We start from the raw sequence: 13,448 nt of genomic DNA on the forward strand, positions 1-13,448 counted from the left end.
ATCATCTCTCCTTTAATATTTTTGTGTGTGTGTGTGTGTGTGTGTGTGTGTGTGTGTGTGTGTGTGTGTGTGTGTGTGTGTGTGTGTCTTCCACAGCAATCGGTGCGTCTCATCTCTCTGTGTAACCGGCTCTCCCGCTCCTTCCTGTCTAGGAGCAACATGAGTGTTGCACGCAGTGATGACACACTGGTAAGAGTTCACAATTCAAGAAACATATGATTATACTTATTAAAAAGCTTATATTAAGGATTTGCAGAGACAAGAGGTAGCATCAGTTTTTATTCCAAAAAAAACACATAAAAAGGCAGCAGGAACTGGAAAAAAGAACAACAAAACACCTAGAAGACATGTGATGATCCTGGCAACAGCAGAGGAACCGCCGTATCCCTGAGCTCTGCTGTGGGCTGTATTTATGGGATGAGCAGCTCTAATGAGCTCCGTCAGCTTCCCACACACCTGAGAATAGAGGCAGACACACACATGCAAATCAACTTGGACAGAATGAAGTACTTGCAGTTATGTCCTATCTGAAGCCTGTAATTGCTTTCTACAGGTTTTATAGCATGATTGCTAATTGCAGTGAATGTTTATATTTAAGCTTGCCGTGAAGTCAGATGACTAATATTAGCGCATTCACTGACACTCATACAGACATGTGGGGTTTTGCATGATCTTTATACTGTCCAGATATTTGCTTAGTGATGTGTGATAAGCCTGAAGAGTGAACAATTTATGTAGCACAACGGCAATAACACTTATCTAAACTTTACAGCTTACTATCTCTCTCTGCTCCCCAGCTTCGTACATACCACACATTGCCATGAAATAAATGTTTTCATCTCATGCACTCCATTTTCAACTGATCTTAAAACCTTAATATGTGTGACCCCTAGGGGTGCACTCAGTCTCACAATTTGTATATCTAAACTAGAAAACCCCAGACAGCGCTCCCCTTCAAACTAGTTAGACAGGTTATCTCCAATGAAGGGATGAAAATGGGACTGATGTACTCAATTTTATTAAACACTAGACAATACACTGATTGGCAATCAGAGCAGACAGATATTTCCCGTAAGTAACAGTGAACAATTCTACAATAAATAAATCACAGTGAATAAAAGTCTCATAATAAGCGAGTTACAGGATATAAAATCTAACAATACCTAGACTACAGTGAATAAAGCCAAATATATAGATACTGTTCACATACACACACACACTTCAACACTGCAAGAAGAAACACTTCAAACCAAATCGGCCGTACGTACATTAACACAGCATTTCACACTTCACACTAGTAAACATTGCAAAATAGACACTGTCCCCAAAGGAAATATTGCATGCCCATAGCCCAAAGGTTGAATGATGACGATTGCCAAACAGACACAAAAAAAACAAAAACATCTAAATTAACAAGCTACCACTAGCCGGACTCCCTCCTAGGCCCACCTAGGTCCAGGTCATCAAAGAACAGTGGTAGCAGATCCCCAAGACACACACACGGAGAAATACAAAGTAAAACAAGATGAAAAACCCAGGAAAAACAGTGGCTAGTGACCGATGAAGGCAATCCTCCTATAATCACAAACAAATATTTTGATCACATTGTGACATTTTAAAACATTAAATCTAAGAAAGGATTAGAACAAAAAAGGAAACTTACATTTCTTTAGACACCAGCCTAAATGAGTAAAAGCTATATACCCCGTAACAGTAAAGTTAAACGGCATGAATGACTAATAGCTGTGCACTCTCCTCGATGTTACTCATTACTGCAAACCCATGCAGAATCACTACTCGCTATTATGCGAGCAAGTGTCTGTAGACTCGTGACTGCTGGCACCATTTACTGGTTACCATACACGCAGACACCAAGCCGAACTACAAGCAAACAAACAAACGAGCCGTGTTAAGCGGTTCTCAATAAGTTCAATATTAAATCGACATAACCTTCCAAGAAAACTCACATTCTCCTGTTTACACAGACGATACACCAAGAGGTTTACTCTTCAACTCACACCGCATTAATGTTTTTCTATTCATGTCTCACATTTAAAGGGACTTACGCGTCACTTACGCCACCTGATCCAAATGATCAGTGCCAATGAGCAGGCCTTAAAGGTACACTTCCCGTCTCAACCACCCTACCCACTACATATGTGTAACAGATATTACATGCATTATGGTAATATTGTAACCATAAGAATTATTTTAGTTAGTGCACCTAGTGAAATATTTTACCTAGTGCACTTAACTATTTGAGAAATGTGGGGTTTCTTTGAGACAGGAAATGGGTGTCTTTCATAAAGGGAGGGTGTCAGTAATCAAGGTGACATCCTTTATCATCCTAATTATCCATCTAAACACTACCATTCAAAAAAAAAATGGGGGGGGGGGTTATACTTTTATTCAGCAACAATGCATTAAATTGATCAAAAGTGACAGTAAAGACTTGTATAATGTTACAAAAGATTTTTCAAATAAATGCTGTTTTGTTAGAACTCTAAAGAATCTTTTTTAACATTGATAATAATAATAAATGTTTCTTGATCATTGTGACACTGAAGACTGGAGTAATAGCTGTTTAAAATGTAGCTTTGCCATCAAAGGAATAAATTACACTTTATTCAGATAGAATAATATTTCACAATATTGCTGCTTTGTATTATTCTTTCAAAAACATTCAAAAATCTTACTGACCCCAAACGTTTGAATGGTAGTGAATGATTTTAACAAGTGTGTGGTTTCAGTTTTTATTTAAAATTGAGAAAATATCTTGGAATTCATTTTAAATTCCATTTTAAATTAATATGGCTGTCAGTACCATATTATATATTGTGAAGTGTGTGGTATTATAATCTGATACCATCACTGCTCCAAGGTCCTGTCACCATTTTTTTTTTTCAGGGACAGAACAAATTTACACCCAGATCACCTAAAGGTCACAGAAAATGACACAAAAACACATTGAAGTCTTGTTTTACAATCCATGAGTGACTCTAGCATCACTCTCTTTAGAAGCCTCTGGCTGTTTGTAGAGTGTGTTCAAGTGTGCATTCTGTGTAATTGGATACACTCGTCTAGTATGAGACGTGTATGTGGGTGTTATTCCAGTACACTCCTGCATTAAACACAAGCACACATACTCTATTTTTCTCTTTCTGTTCCTCACGGCCAGTCCAGCTTCGCTCTAGCTGTTTATTTGAGTGTTTTGTCCCACATGTCTGAACTGTCAGATGCTGTTTGGAGGTGGTTTGGTCACATAGCACACAAAGCAGCGGTCGAGCAGTGAAGAGAAAGCACTGTCTCTGCTCCACCCCTCGTCTGCATTATTCAATAGGATTAGGACTTCACGCTGTGTATTTGCTGATAAGACCAACTGTAGTACTACTGAGCTTAAAAGGATTTGCTCAAAGTGTGACTGCCAAAGGAGGCTTGCTGTTGTTTTACTTCTAAAGCTTATTGTATAATAGCGTAAATACTGTCATGTTGGCTGATTTTCAGCTGATTTTTATCACAGTTGAGCTTGTCAGTTATTTTTATTCATAAAAAGATCAGAGCTGTGCAGTAGACATCTTGGAACTGTGTAGCACACATGGGTAATATAGGTTTAATTTTTATTTGCGACATGTCCTGATCAGTGGAAGTATATTAACGTCAAAAATCTTCACTAAACCTGTCCACTAAGAAGCCCAAATCTATACAAAAATTAATCAGTTAATTTATTTATTGATTCATTTGATTTGAAAACTAAAATCTGAAAACCATTCAAAATTTAAGGGTTGGTAAAGTGTTTTTGAAAGAAGTTTCATAAGCTTACCAAGGCAGAATTTATTTGATTTAAAATAGAGTAAAAATGGTAGTATTTCTTTTTATATTATTACAATTTAAAAATAACTGTTTTCTATTTAATGTACATTAAAATTTGATTTATTGATGGCAAATCTGAATTTTGAGCAGGCTCAGATAATCATTTTCTTATTATTTTCACCTTCTTAAGCTTTTCAATTTTGAAAACGGTTTAAATGCTTAATATTTTTTTGAAACATTGATACAGCTATTTTCAGAATTCTTGAATAGAACATTGAATAAAACAGCATTTATTTGAAATAGAAATCTTTTGTAAGGATAAAAAAATGTCTTTGCTGTCACTTTAGATGTATTTAATGCATTCTTGCTGAATAAATGAATAAAATAAATAAATAAAATCGTATTGACCCTAAACTTTTGAATGGTGTATCATATCATATTAACATGTAATGTATGCTTGTAGTATGTGTTTTGGTCTGTTATCATAAAGGTATTCTGCCATGCAAAGGCAAAAGACTTTATCTTCGATTTTTGTCAAAAATTAGTTATTGATATTTTTGGGATATTAAAGACATCATTTATCGTGAAATATCTTGAGTCAATTTCGTTGTTTTTCCAAGAAAATAATGGTTCGTCTCAACCGTAACTTCGAAAAGCCCTGGAGAAACCAAGGCAGAACAGCGTATAACACCAGTTAGCGCTCTTTCACTTTGTTTGGAAAGCTCAAATTGAGTTACGGCGTTCTGACTTTGTTTAGCCGCGCGTCAATATGAAGTTACGGTGCCGGTTTGGAGTTATACGGTGTTCTGCCATTGTTTTACTGTCCATTAAAGTCTGCTGCATTTTAATTACGGTGTACAAACGAATTAGATCGTGATCTACCAAACAGCTCCACACTGTATAACAAAGTACTGTAAAGACTAGATACCTTGGCAGCAATACGTAATTGTGAATAACCTTTAAAGAATTTTTTTTTTTTCCCTTTTGTAATGCAGATTATTCATCAGGCTATCACTTCTAGTTGGATGCGTGTGGACTCAAATGCCGTAGCTAGCACGATCAATCATAAAATCAGTAGCCTACTAACAGTTTGCAATTAAATCCATATCCTACCTTTTCTTGTAACCTGATAAAAATCAATCCATGGCGATGAACGTCATCGGAGATGTTTAATCCACAAGCATTCACAAGTACTCATTTGTTGGCGTTCACATCAATCCACAAGTCATTCTTTTAGGTTAAGTTATTTCATACAAATCAATATAACAGCAATTATGCTATGTCTAGCATTCTTTTACATTACTGCGCATAGCAAATAAATTGGCATCCACACATGTTTAACTTTTAGTCTGCTTGTTACGATCAAAAAAAAAAAAATCTTAATACAGTCACATTACTGTATTATATGCAATATCCTATATAAGACAGCCCATGATCACTAGATTTTATACAGGTTTTACTATAATGATTTTGTAAATGGTGATCAGCAACCAAATATTGATAATGTGGAAGTTACTGCCTTTTGTCTTGGTGTGACTTCTCACGTTTTGCAGACAATGCAAAGGCATTAACTTCAAAATAGGGGTAAAAATCAAGTTTGAGCTCACAAATTTTTAATGTAGATAATTTTCATTACTAAAACATCTAATTGTTAAATTTCCAGTGTCCTACCTATAATTAATTTGGCTGGATAAGTAAAAAACTTTTTTTCGTTTTTCTCAGTTTCACATATGGTCTTTTGGCTTTGTGGGGCAGTATTGTTCATATTCAATAATTTTGTTTTTTTGACAGGATGAGGAGGACTCATTTGTCATGAAGGCTATTATCCACGCAATCAACGATGACAATGTTCCAGGTCTGAAACACCTGCTTGGATCCCTGACCAGCTATGATATTAATCAACCTAACAAGGTGAGAGAGACAAAGCGAGACTTTCAGAGGAGATGGTTGACAGTCATGCTCATGGTCTCTGCTTGACTTGGTCTCTGTCCAAGTGATCAGAAGCCAACCTGAGCTCGATTGAGCTGATAAGTGTATCAGTGTCACTGTACGCCCATTCCTTCTGAGTTTACATTGCCGTTTTCAGCACTGACACTCAGATGTGCAGCGAGTGACTGGACCATGTCTCAACCGATTTGTGTGAGGCTGTGCTTTGCGTAGTCACTGTCACAATGGGAATTTTGAATAAAATGAAAGAGACTTGAGGGTTAATTGCCATTATTATGATATTTTAAATTGTGTAAATCTGAAGAAATTTTATTGAGGTTTATGCTAAAATTGTCTAAGTTAACAAACATACTGGTTAAGTCTTTTTCAGTGTGTGTGTGTGTGTGTGTGTGTGTGTGTTGGAATGTTGTATGGCACGTGTGTGACACAGGAAAAGTGTTTGTTTAGAAGGAGGGAATGAGGCCGAGGTTCATGTAACTGTACTCTGCTCACTGATGTGAAGAGACAAGCGTGCTTTTAATTGTATTGCTCAGAGCTGTCCAGCGCTATCTGTGTTTTGTATGCACAGTGAGAACTATTCCAGTGACTCATGCATTTATTCATTCAGAGGAGTTTATCACCATTTTTGAGAAACAATTCCAGTCTTGTGCGTGCAAGAATTTTTTTTCAACCACCGTGATTGCTTTTTGCCAATTAGAACTGCTGTGCGAAGAATGAAAAATGAATCAGTCTAATTTGAATTGCCGTTTTCACACTGACTCTGAATTATAGGCTTAATTAAAGCTGTGAGGAGCTATTAGTGCCTTGTTATATTCAGTAAAGTGATTCCTGTTTGTGTGTGTTTCTGTTTGTTTGTTTGTTTGTGCGTGTGTACATACTTCAGCACGGAACCCCTCCGCTCCTGATTGCAGCGGGCTGTGGAAATGTCCAGATCATTGATGTGCTAATGAAAAAAGGAGCGGAGATTCAAGCCTTTGATAAGGTGTTTATCCATTACTCCATTTTCTCAGATAATTAATGTACAAGAAATTAAAAAAATGTACACTACCATTTAAAGGTCTGGGGTTAGTATGATTTATTTATTTATTTATTTATTTATTTGCCATATGGTCACCAAGACTGCATTTATTTGACCAATATACAATAAAAACAGTAATACTGTGAAAAGTATTTCATTAATGTTTCAAAATGTAATGTATTCCTGTGATTACAAAGCTGAATTCAGCAGCAGTTTTTGCATGAGTCTAGCATGCTGATTTGCTGATTACTTTTGTTCAATATAATGTGTCTTTTCTGAATAAAAGTATTAATTTCAATAAAAACAATTGTACCAAGCCAAACTTATGAACGGTAGTAGACACATCAGATATAGTGCCCCAATACATTGAATACACTGAAGACATGCTGTACCAGTAGTTTTAACATAGTTTAAATGGTAAATGGCTGAAAATACATACAACTCCACAGAACATGCTATTATTTTTCTCAGACTGGAGCCAACGCTATCTACCATGCCGCCCGACATGGTCATGTGGGGACCTTGAGATTCTTGCATGAAAAAAAGTGCCCTCTGGACATCCAAGATAAGGTGCCTCTATCTCTCTCTCTCTCTCTCTCTCTCTCTCTCTCTCTCTCTCTCACACACACTCACACACACACACTCTCTCAACAATCACAACCCCAGGGAGAGGACAGATTCTTTCTGTCAGAGGCTTTCCCCATCCAGCACCTTTTCTCCAGAAAACCTTTCCTACTGAGTTCACACGCCTCTCTACTTCCCATTGGTAATTTGCAGTTGCTATGGTTACTCACTGGCCTGAGGTTTGCCATTGTATGAAATAATTGTTGACTGTTTGTTGACTGCGTCACTAGTCAGTGAAGAGCGGCCAGGCAAGCGAATTTGCAGGGTAAAGTGTTGTTGAGTTTGTCGGGAGTGCCATACAGAATCACACTTTGAGTGTCCGCAGCTTCATTAAGGGTGTAAATTGAGTTCTTAAAACATCGGCTTCAGCCTGAACCGTTCTAGGAGGAGCACTGTGCTCAGCCCAAAGCTGATTTGGGAATGGTTTTGGCAGTTCTCCACACACAAGGATATCTCCCTTCAACTAGACACATTCTGTTTACGCAGCCTTTCCGGTTGTTATAACCCTAGTTTGGCAACAGGGAAATCCTTCAATGAAGTTCTTAACTGTTTCTTACAGTCTAGTTCAGCAGTGTTGATTGTTTCCCTGATGTACACATACACATGGTCATTGCATTTTTTTGTTTAGCTCATCAAAGTGTAATCACATTAATAACATGCCTGCTCATCACTGACATTCTGTTCTAGTCTGGAGAAACGGCTCTGCATGTGGCAGCTCGCTATGGTAACGTGGATGTAGTCCAGTACCTTTGCAGCATCCATGCCAACCCTGACCTAGTGGACCGGGTATGTATCATACACACACACACACACACACACATATGCATTGGAATTATGTTTTTATACACACTCAACAATCCAAGCCATTGCAGATGAATATGACACTTAGCGTTTTGGAAGTGGCATCACACAAAACCAAAAGTAACCATTGTACAAATGGAATATTAAGAGTTATTTAATTCAGTTGATGACCGATTAAAGGGTAGTTACAGAGATAAAAAGAGAAGTGTTGGGCTGGTCATGTGATCTCAGTTATTTTCATTAGTCATGATGAGATGTCTGCTCCATGTAAATAAAGCCACTTTTATAAGCCTTCTGATCTGACTGAAGTTTTCATCTCATGTGAGTCCACATGATGTTTTAAAGAACTGTTTTATGTACTTTTGTAAAGATGAAGAAATTGTATATTTTAAGTATTATTTTAGCAAGGATATGTTAAATTGTTTAGTGGCAGTATAGACATTTGGAGTGATAGTGACATTTGGAGTGACATTTGGAGTGAAAGGTTTCTATTTAAAATAAGACCTTCTCTTTTAAACTTTCTATTCATCAAAAATATATCACCAATTCTGTAGAAATATATAGAAACACAACAGTTTTCAACATTGATAATGATAATAATAATAAATGTTTCTTGAGCACCAAATCATGAAGGATCATGTGACACTGAAGACTGAAGTAACGGCTGCTGAAAATTCAGCTTTGCCATCAAAGACATAAACCTGAATAATATTTCACTATTACATTTGTACTGTATTTTTGATCAAATAAATGCAACCTTGGTGAGCATAAGAGACTTCTTTCAAAAAGATTAAATAATCTCACCAACCTCAAACTTTTGAATGGTAGTGTATTTATATTAGTAAAGCTCCACTTAAAAGAAGAAAATGTTCTTTTATAAAAGAAAGTGCTTCATCTCGGATGTCTTTGATTACAGTGGGAAATGTAAATGTAATAAGTGGTTTTGCAAGTGCTGACGTGACATGAGTGCTGAAATCTAATCATGTCCGTGCCTCACTTTATTTGTTCAGCACTATGAGCTCACAGCAGTAACGTTCATAGGCAGATAGTCTCCTGTGCTTTCAAAAATATTGCTTACTGCATGGGGAGTCCATCGACTAACAGGCAAAAGTGTCCTAGTTGATAGATTTCAAGAAGGAGTCACTATTAAACACATGCTGTATCTTAAATGAATGAGCCTGAAGCACCACTTCAGAGAAATGCAATAAAGAAAATCATTTTAGGATTATGTGAGTGAGTTAAATTATTAGACCAACGATAAATATTGTGCACAACCAAAATATTATTTCATAGTATTACAGATTCATTTTATAGTCGATTATTACAATATTAGGTTACCATCCTACTCTTGCATTTATTATTATATCCTGCTCTGTTAAAAGAAAACCAATATTCACACGCAATGCCAGGAGGCAGACACAGCTACGTATTGTATGTTTATAATTGTTACATTCATTGGAGGTGTCAGGGTCGCTGGCTAATTAAGAGCAATTCTTCATGTGAAACGGCCTTGACACAGACTAATGTTGTTTTTTTAGCTCCATGTGTTCAAGGTTATTCATGAGCTCTTGGTTTGAATGCTAAAGACTGTTTTCATGCCTCCACAGGAGCAGGAGACACCTCTCCACTGTGCAGCCTGGCACGGTTACTCCGCAGTGGCCAGAGCCCTGTGCGAGGCTGGCTGTGATGTCAACGCCCGGAACCGTGAGGGCGAGAGCCCGTTACTCACAGCTTCCGCCCGCGGCTTCAAGGACATCGTGGAGTGTCTGCTGGAGCATGGAGCGGACATGGACTCTGCTGATAAGGTGAGCACAGACACTTTGAAAACCTCAACCATTAACAACTGCTGTGCTGTCATTTTTTTATTATTAAAACACTTTTTTCTCTCTCCTTTCATGCATGTTGTTTTTATTTTATTTTTTTATTTTTGTTGTGAACATTGACAGCTTGCCATTCAAGATAATTATCGATTACCCTTATCATGGTGTGTTTGCATGTATGTATTTCAGGACGCTCACATCGCTCTGCATCTGGCAGTGAGGAGATGTCAGACTGAAGTGGTGAAGTGTCTGCTCAGACATCACTGCTATGTGGACCACCAGGATCGCCACGGCAACACACCCCTTCACATCGCCTGCAAGGACGGCAACTTGCCTGTGGTCATGCAGCTCTGCGCTGCTAAAGCCAATCTGGATATTCCTAACAAAGTGAGTTTTAAACTGGGATGGATGTAAACCTGCTGTATAATATGCTTTTGTTTGACTGCTAAATGTGTTTTCATCCAGTATTATTTTAATATTATTTATGTATTTTTTTATTAAAAAAAATTTATCAGCTTTTATTAGTTTTTTTCCAGTTTTCATTTTTATTTTAGTTAAATTTGCCTTTATTTTGGTTAGTCATATGCCTTTGTCATTTTTATTAGTATTTTAAAGAGCAGGTCATATGGTATTTTAAAGTGTCCCAATATTGTATTGGAGTCCCCTACATCAGGTTTAAATGCATCTAAGGTCAGAAAACATTGTAATTTTCTCAGAATATACATTTAATATTAGAGTCATTTGCCAAGGATCAGGAAATGATTCGTTTCAAGCAAGTTCGGAGCAAGCCCCTCCCTTCCTCAAGCCTACTCTGCTCTGATTGGTCAGCTGGCCAAACCTGTTGTGATTGGCATAGAACGCAGAACAGTTGTATCACAGGAGCACCAGCCGAAATCACTCATCTCTCCCGCATTAACCCTGTAACTGCCAGTGCAGCACAATAAACAGCAGTTTCACAATTATTATAAAGTCTGTGTGCTACATTACATTCTTTATTATTAAACAAAGTAATTAGAACAACGTCAGTCTACAATAATCGACATATTCTTCGGTTCACTGCGAATTTTTAGAACTACTTCAGTAAGACAGTAATATCGTGCTTTACCTGGAAACCTAAAGCTGCACTAGGTATACGTCACATATTGGCACAAAAAAATTATATTTTGAGCACTCAATTGAAAATGTACACCTAACGTATCAATCGTACTACTTACAGGTCGTGGTTCAGAGAGCTTGTTAGTCCAAATTAAGAAGATTAGAAGCCAACGAAGATAAAAGCCCAGATTAGAGAAGCAGTTCTTGATAAAATGACAAGCACACAACAAAAGGCTCGAATTGTATTTCTGTGGTATCCTTGAACAACTCAACATGATGTAAACGCACTAATAGCAAAAGTTTTTGTGGGCAGGTCAGACTCTGTTCGTATTTCGCGGGCAGGCGGGGATTATGCAAATGTGTTACCCAGTGACGTACACCGGTAACAGGCAAAAGAGTCGAAAATATAACGACTCGTTACAGCGATTCAGAATCGACTCTCTCTTTTGAGAGACATTATCTTTATTTATCATGCACTTTTTTTGATTAACAACTTTGCAGATTGTTTTCATTTAAGGATAGCTACGTTATAAACTGCAAAAGAGAGATTTTTCAAAAACCCATATGACCTGCTCTTTAAAATATTGCTTTTTAGGTTTATATTTGTTTATTTATATTTGTTTTAATTTTAACTATTTCCAGTCAGTAATTTTAATACTTCAACTTATTTCATTTAGTTGCCAAGTCAACATTTGTTATTTTAGTTTATAGTTTTTCATCTAACATTTTTTTTTATTCCAATTAACAAAAATGTTTTTAGTAGTATGTGTTTAGTTGACTGTTATAACCCTGATCTTATTCTATAGACCAGTTTTTACTTTTGCTTTATTGAAGTATTAATGATTGTGCTTTTTCTTGTCAGTCTTGAATCATCATCCAGTCCTTTTTCATTTCTTAAAGTCCCCTCAACTGACCCCATTTACTTGGTTGCAATTTTCCTGAAATCTTTATGTACCAGTTATACATGGCTGTTACTTCTGTGTGAAATTTTTAAATGGCACTTCCATTACAGCTGGAAGATGATTTGTGTTCCTTTCTAACAGAGGGCTTTTCAGGTCAAGAGGAACGGAATTATATTAATATGAAATTGAATCCTCATTTTGCACTGTTACACTTGAACAATTTTCTGACAAAAGCAGTTTTTCACCTTTTGTTTTCTAGTTACCATTTGTGATGAATCATTCTCAGAAGAAGATGTTTATAGATGTTTGCTTTTTATGTATCTGTAGTTTGGGAGAACACCTCTTCACCTGGCAGCTAGTAACGGTGGTCTGGAGGTGGTGCGTCATCTCTGTGTTACAGGAGCCAACACTGAAGCCATCACTAATGTAAGTTAAAGATCATCAGGGTTTTGATGTAAATAACATATGATTTGTAAAAGTATCATATATGCATTTATAAAAAAAATATATATATATATACATTTATATACAGTACCATTAAAAACCAGGTCAGTGAGTTTTTTTTTTTTTTTAAATAACGAATAGTTATAATCTGCAAAGATGAATTAAATTGATCAAATGTGACAAAGACATTTCGAATGTTACAAAAATGTATATTTCATATAAATGCTGCTCTTTTGAACTTTCAATTCATCAAAGAATCCTGAAAAAAGGTATATATTTTTCCAACAAAACCATTAAGCAGCTGTTTTTAACATGGCTAATAATAAGAAGTGTTTTTTGAGGATAAAGTTTTCATATTAGAATGATTTGTGGATGTTTTTGTGATTGTTAATAATGTATGATGTAATGTTTTTCACAATATTACTGTTTTTGCTGTATTTTGATAAAAAAAATGTAGCCTTGGTGAGCATAATGAACACTTTTGAATGAAATGGTATATGCTGCTAGGTCACTATATAAATATTTATATATATATATATATATATATATATATATATATATATATATATATATATATATATATATATATATATATATATATATATATATATATATATATTAGAATAGTAACATTTTCCACATGCTCTCAAAAGCTTTTGGTTGATTAGATTGGCTGCTGTCTTCTTTTTATTTTAGATATTGAAATGTAACTCTAGTGACTCGGTGTCCTGACCTCTTTTCTTAGCACATTAATCAAATTGCAGTCTCTTTATCTCTTTAAATAAGTGTTCATTTATCATTCACGACAGCCTAGATTACCATTCTGTCCTTAATCCTTAATCTTTCTTGTCTTGTCTCATATAGTGCCTCTTCCATAGAATGTGTGTTGGTTTCTGTAGGTTTGCGTGTTGTTATATGATTGTGTGGGTGTCCCTCCTTTGGATGACCGATTTCTAATCTGACTCATTCTGAGCCTTAATGTGATTG

The 13,448-nt window shown here is 36.2% G+C and overlaps 1 protein-coding gene and 1 long non-coding RNA gene across 3 annotated transcripts in view; one reads left to right on the forward strand and one right to left on the reverse strand.

Annotated features, from left to right (window-relative positions):
- Positions 1-13,448, forward strand: part of LOC109080603 (death-associated protein kinase 1-like) — a 39,081-nt gene that overhangs the window by 11,312 nt on the left and 14,321 nt on the right. For both annotated transcript variants that reach the window (XM_042756554.1, XM_042756555.1), the window contains 8 exons: positions 97-189; positions 5,602-5,721; positions 6,641-6,739; positions 7,247-7,345; positions 8,087-8,185; positions 9,808-10,005; positions 10,210-10,407; positions 12,345-12,443. In XM_042756554.1, coding sequence (XP_042612488.1) covers positions 97-189; positions 5,602-5,721; positions 6,641-6,739; positions 7,247-7,345; positions 8,087-8,185; positions 9,808-10,005; positions 10,210-10,407; positions 12,345-12,443 — 1,005 coding nt within the window. The remainder of the gene's footprint in view (positions 1-96; positions 190-5,601; positions 5,722-6,640; positions 6,740-7,246; positions 7,346-8,086; positions 8,186-9,807; positions 10,006-10,209; positions 10,408-12,344; positions 12,444-13,448) is intronic.
- On the reverse strand, positions 1,396-2,057 carry LOC122145056. The gene is made up of 3 exons (XR_006160070.1): positions 1,968-2,057; positions 1,664-1,881; positions 1,396-1,575 (listed from the first exon to the last, which is right to left on the reverse strand). It is a non-coding gene; the product is annotated as an uncharacterized LOC122145056 (long non-coding RNA).

Source organism: Cyprinus carpio, chromosome A5 (genome assembly GCF_018340385.1).
Source record: "Cyprinus carpio isolate SPL01 chromosome A5, ASM1834038v1, whole genome shotgun sequence".
NCBI classification, from domain to species: Eukaryota; Metazoa; Chordata; class Actinopteri; order Cypriniformes; family Cyprinidae; genus Cyprinus; species Cyprinus carpio.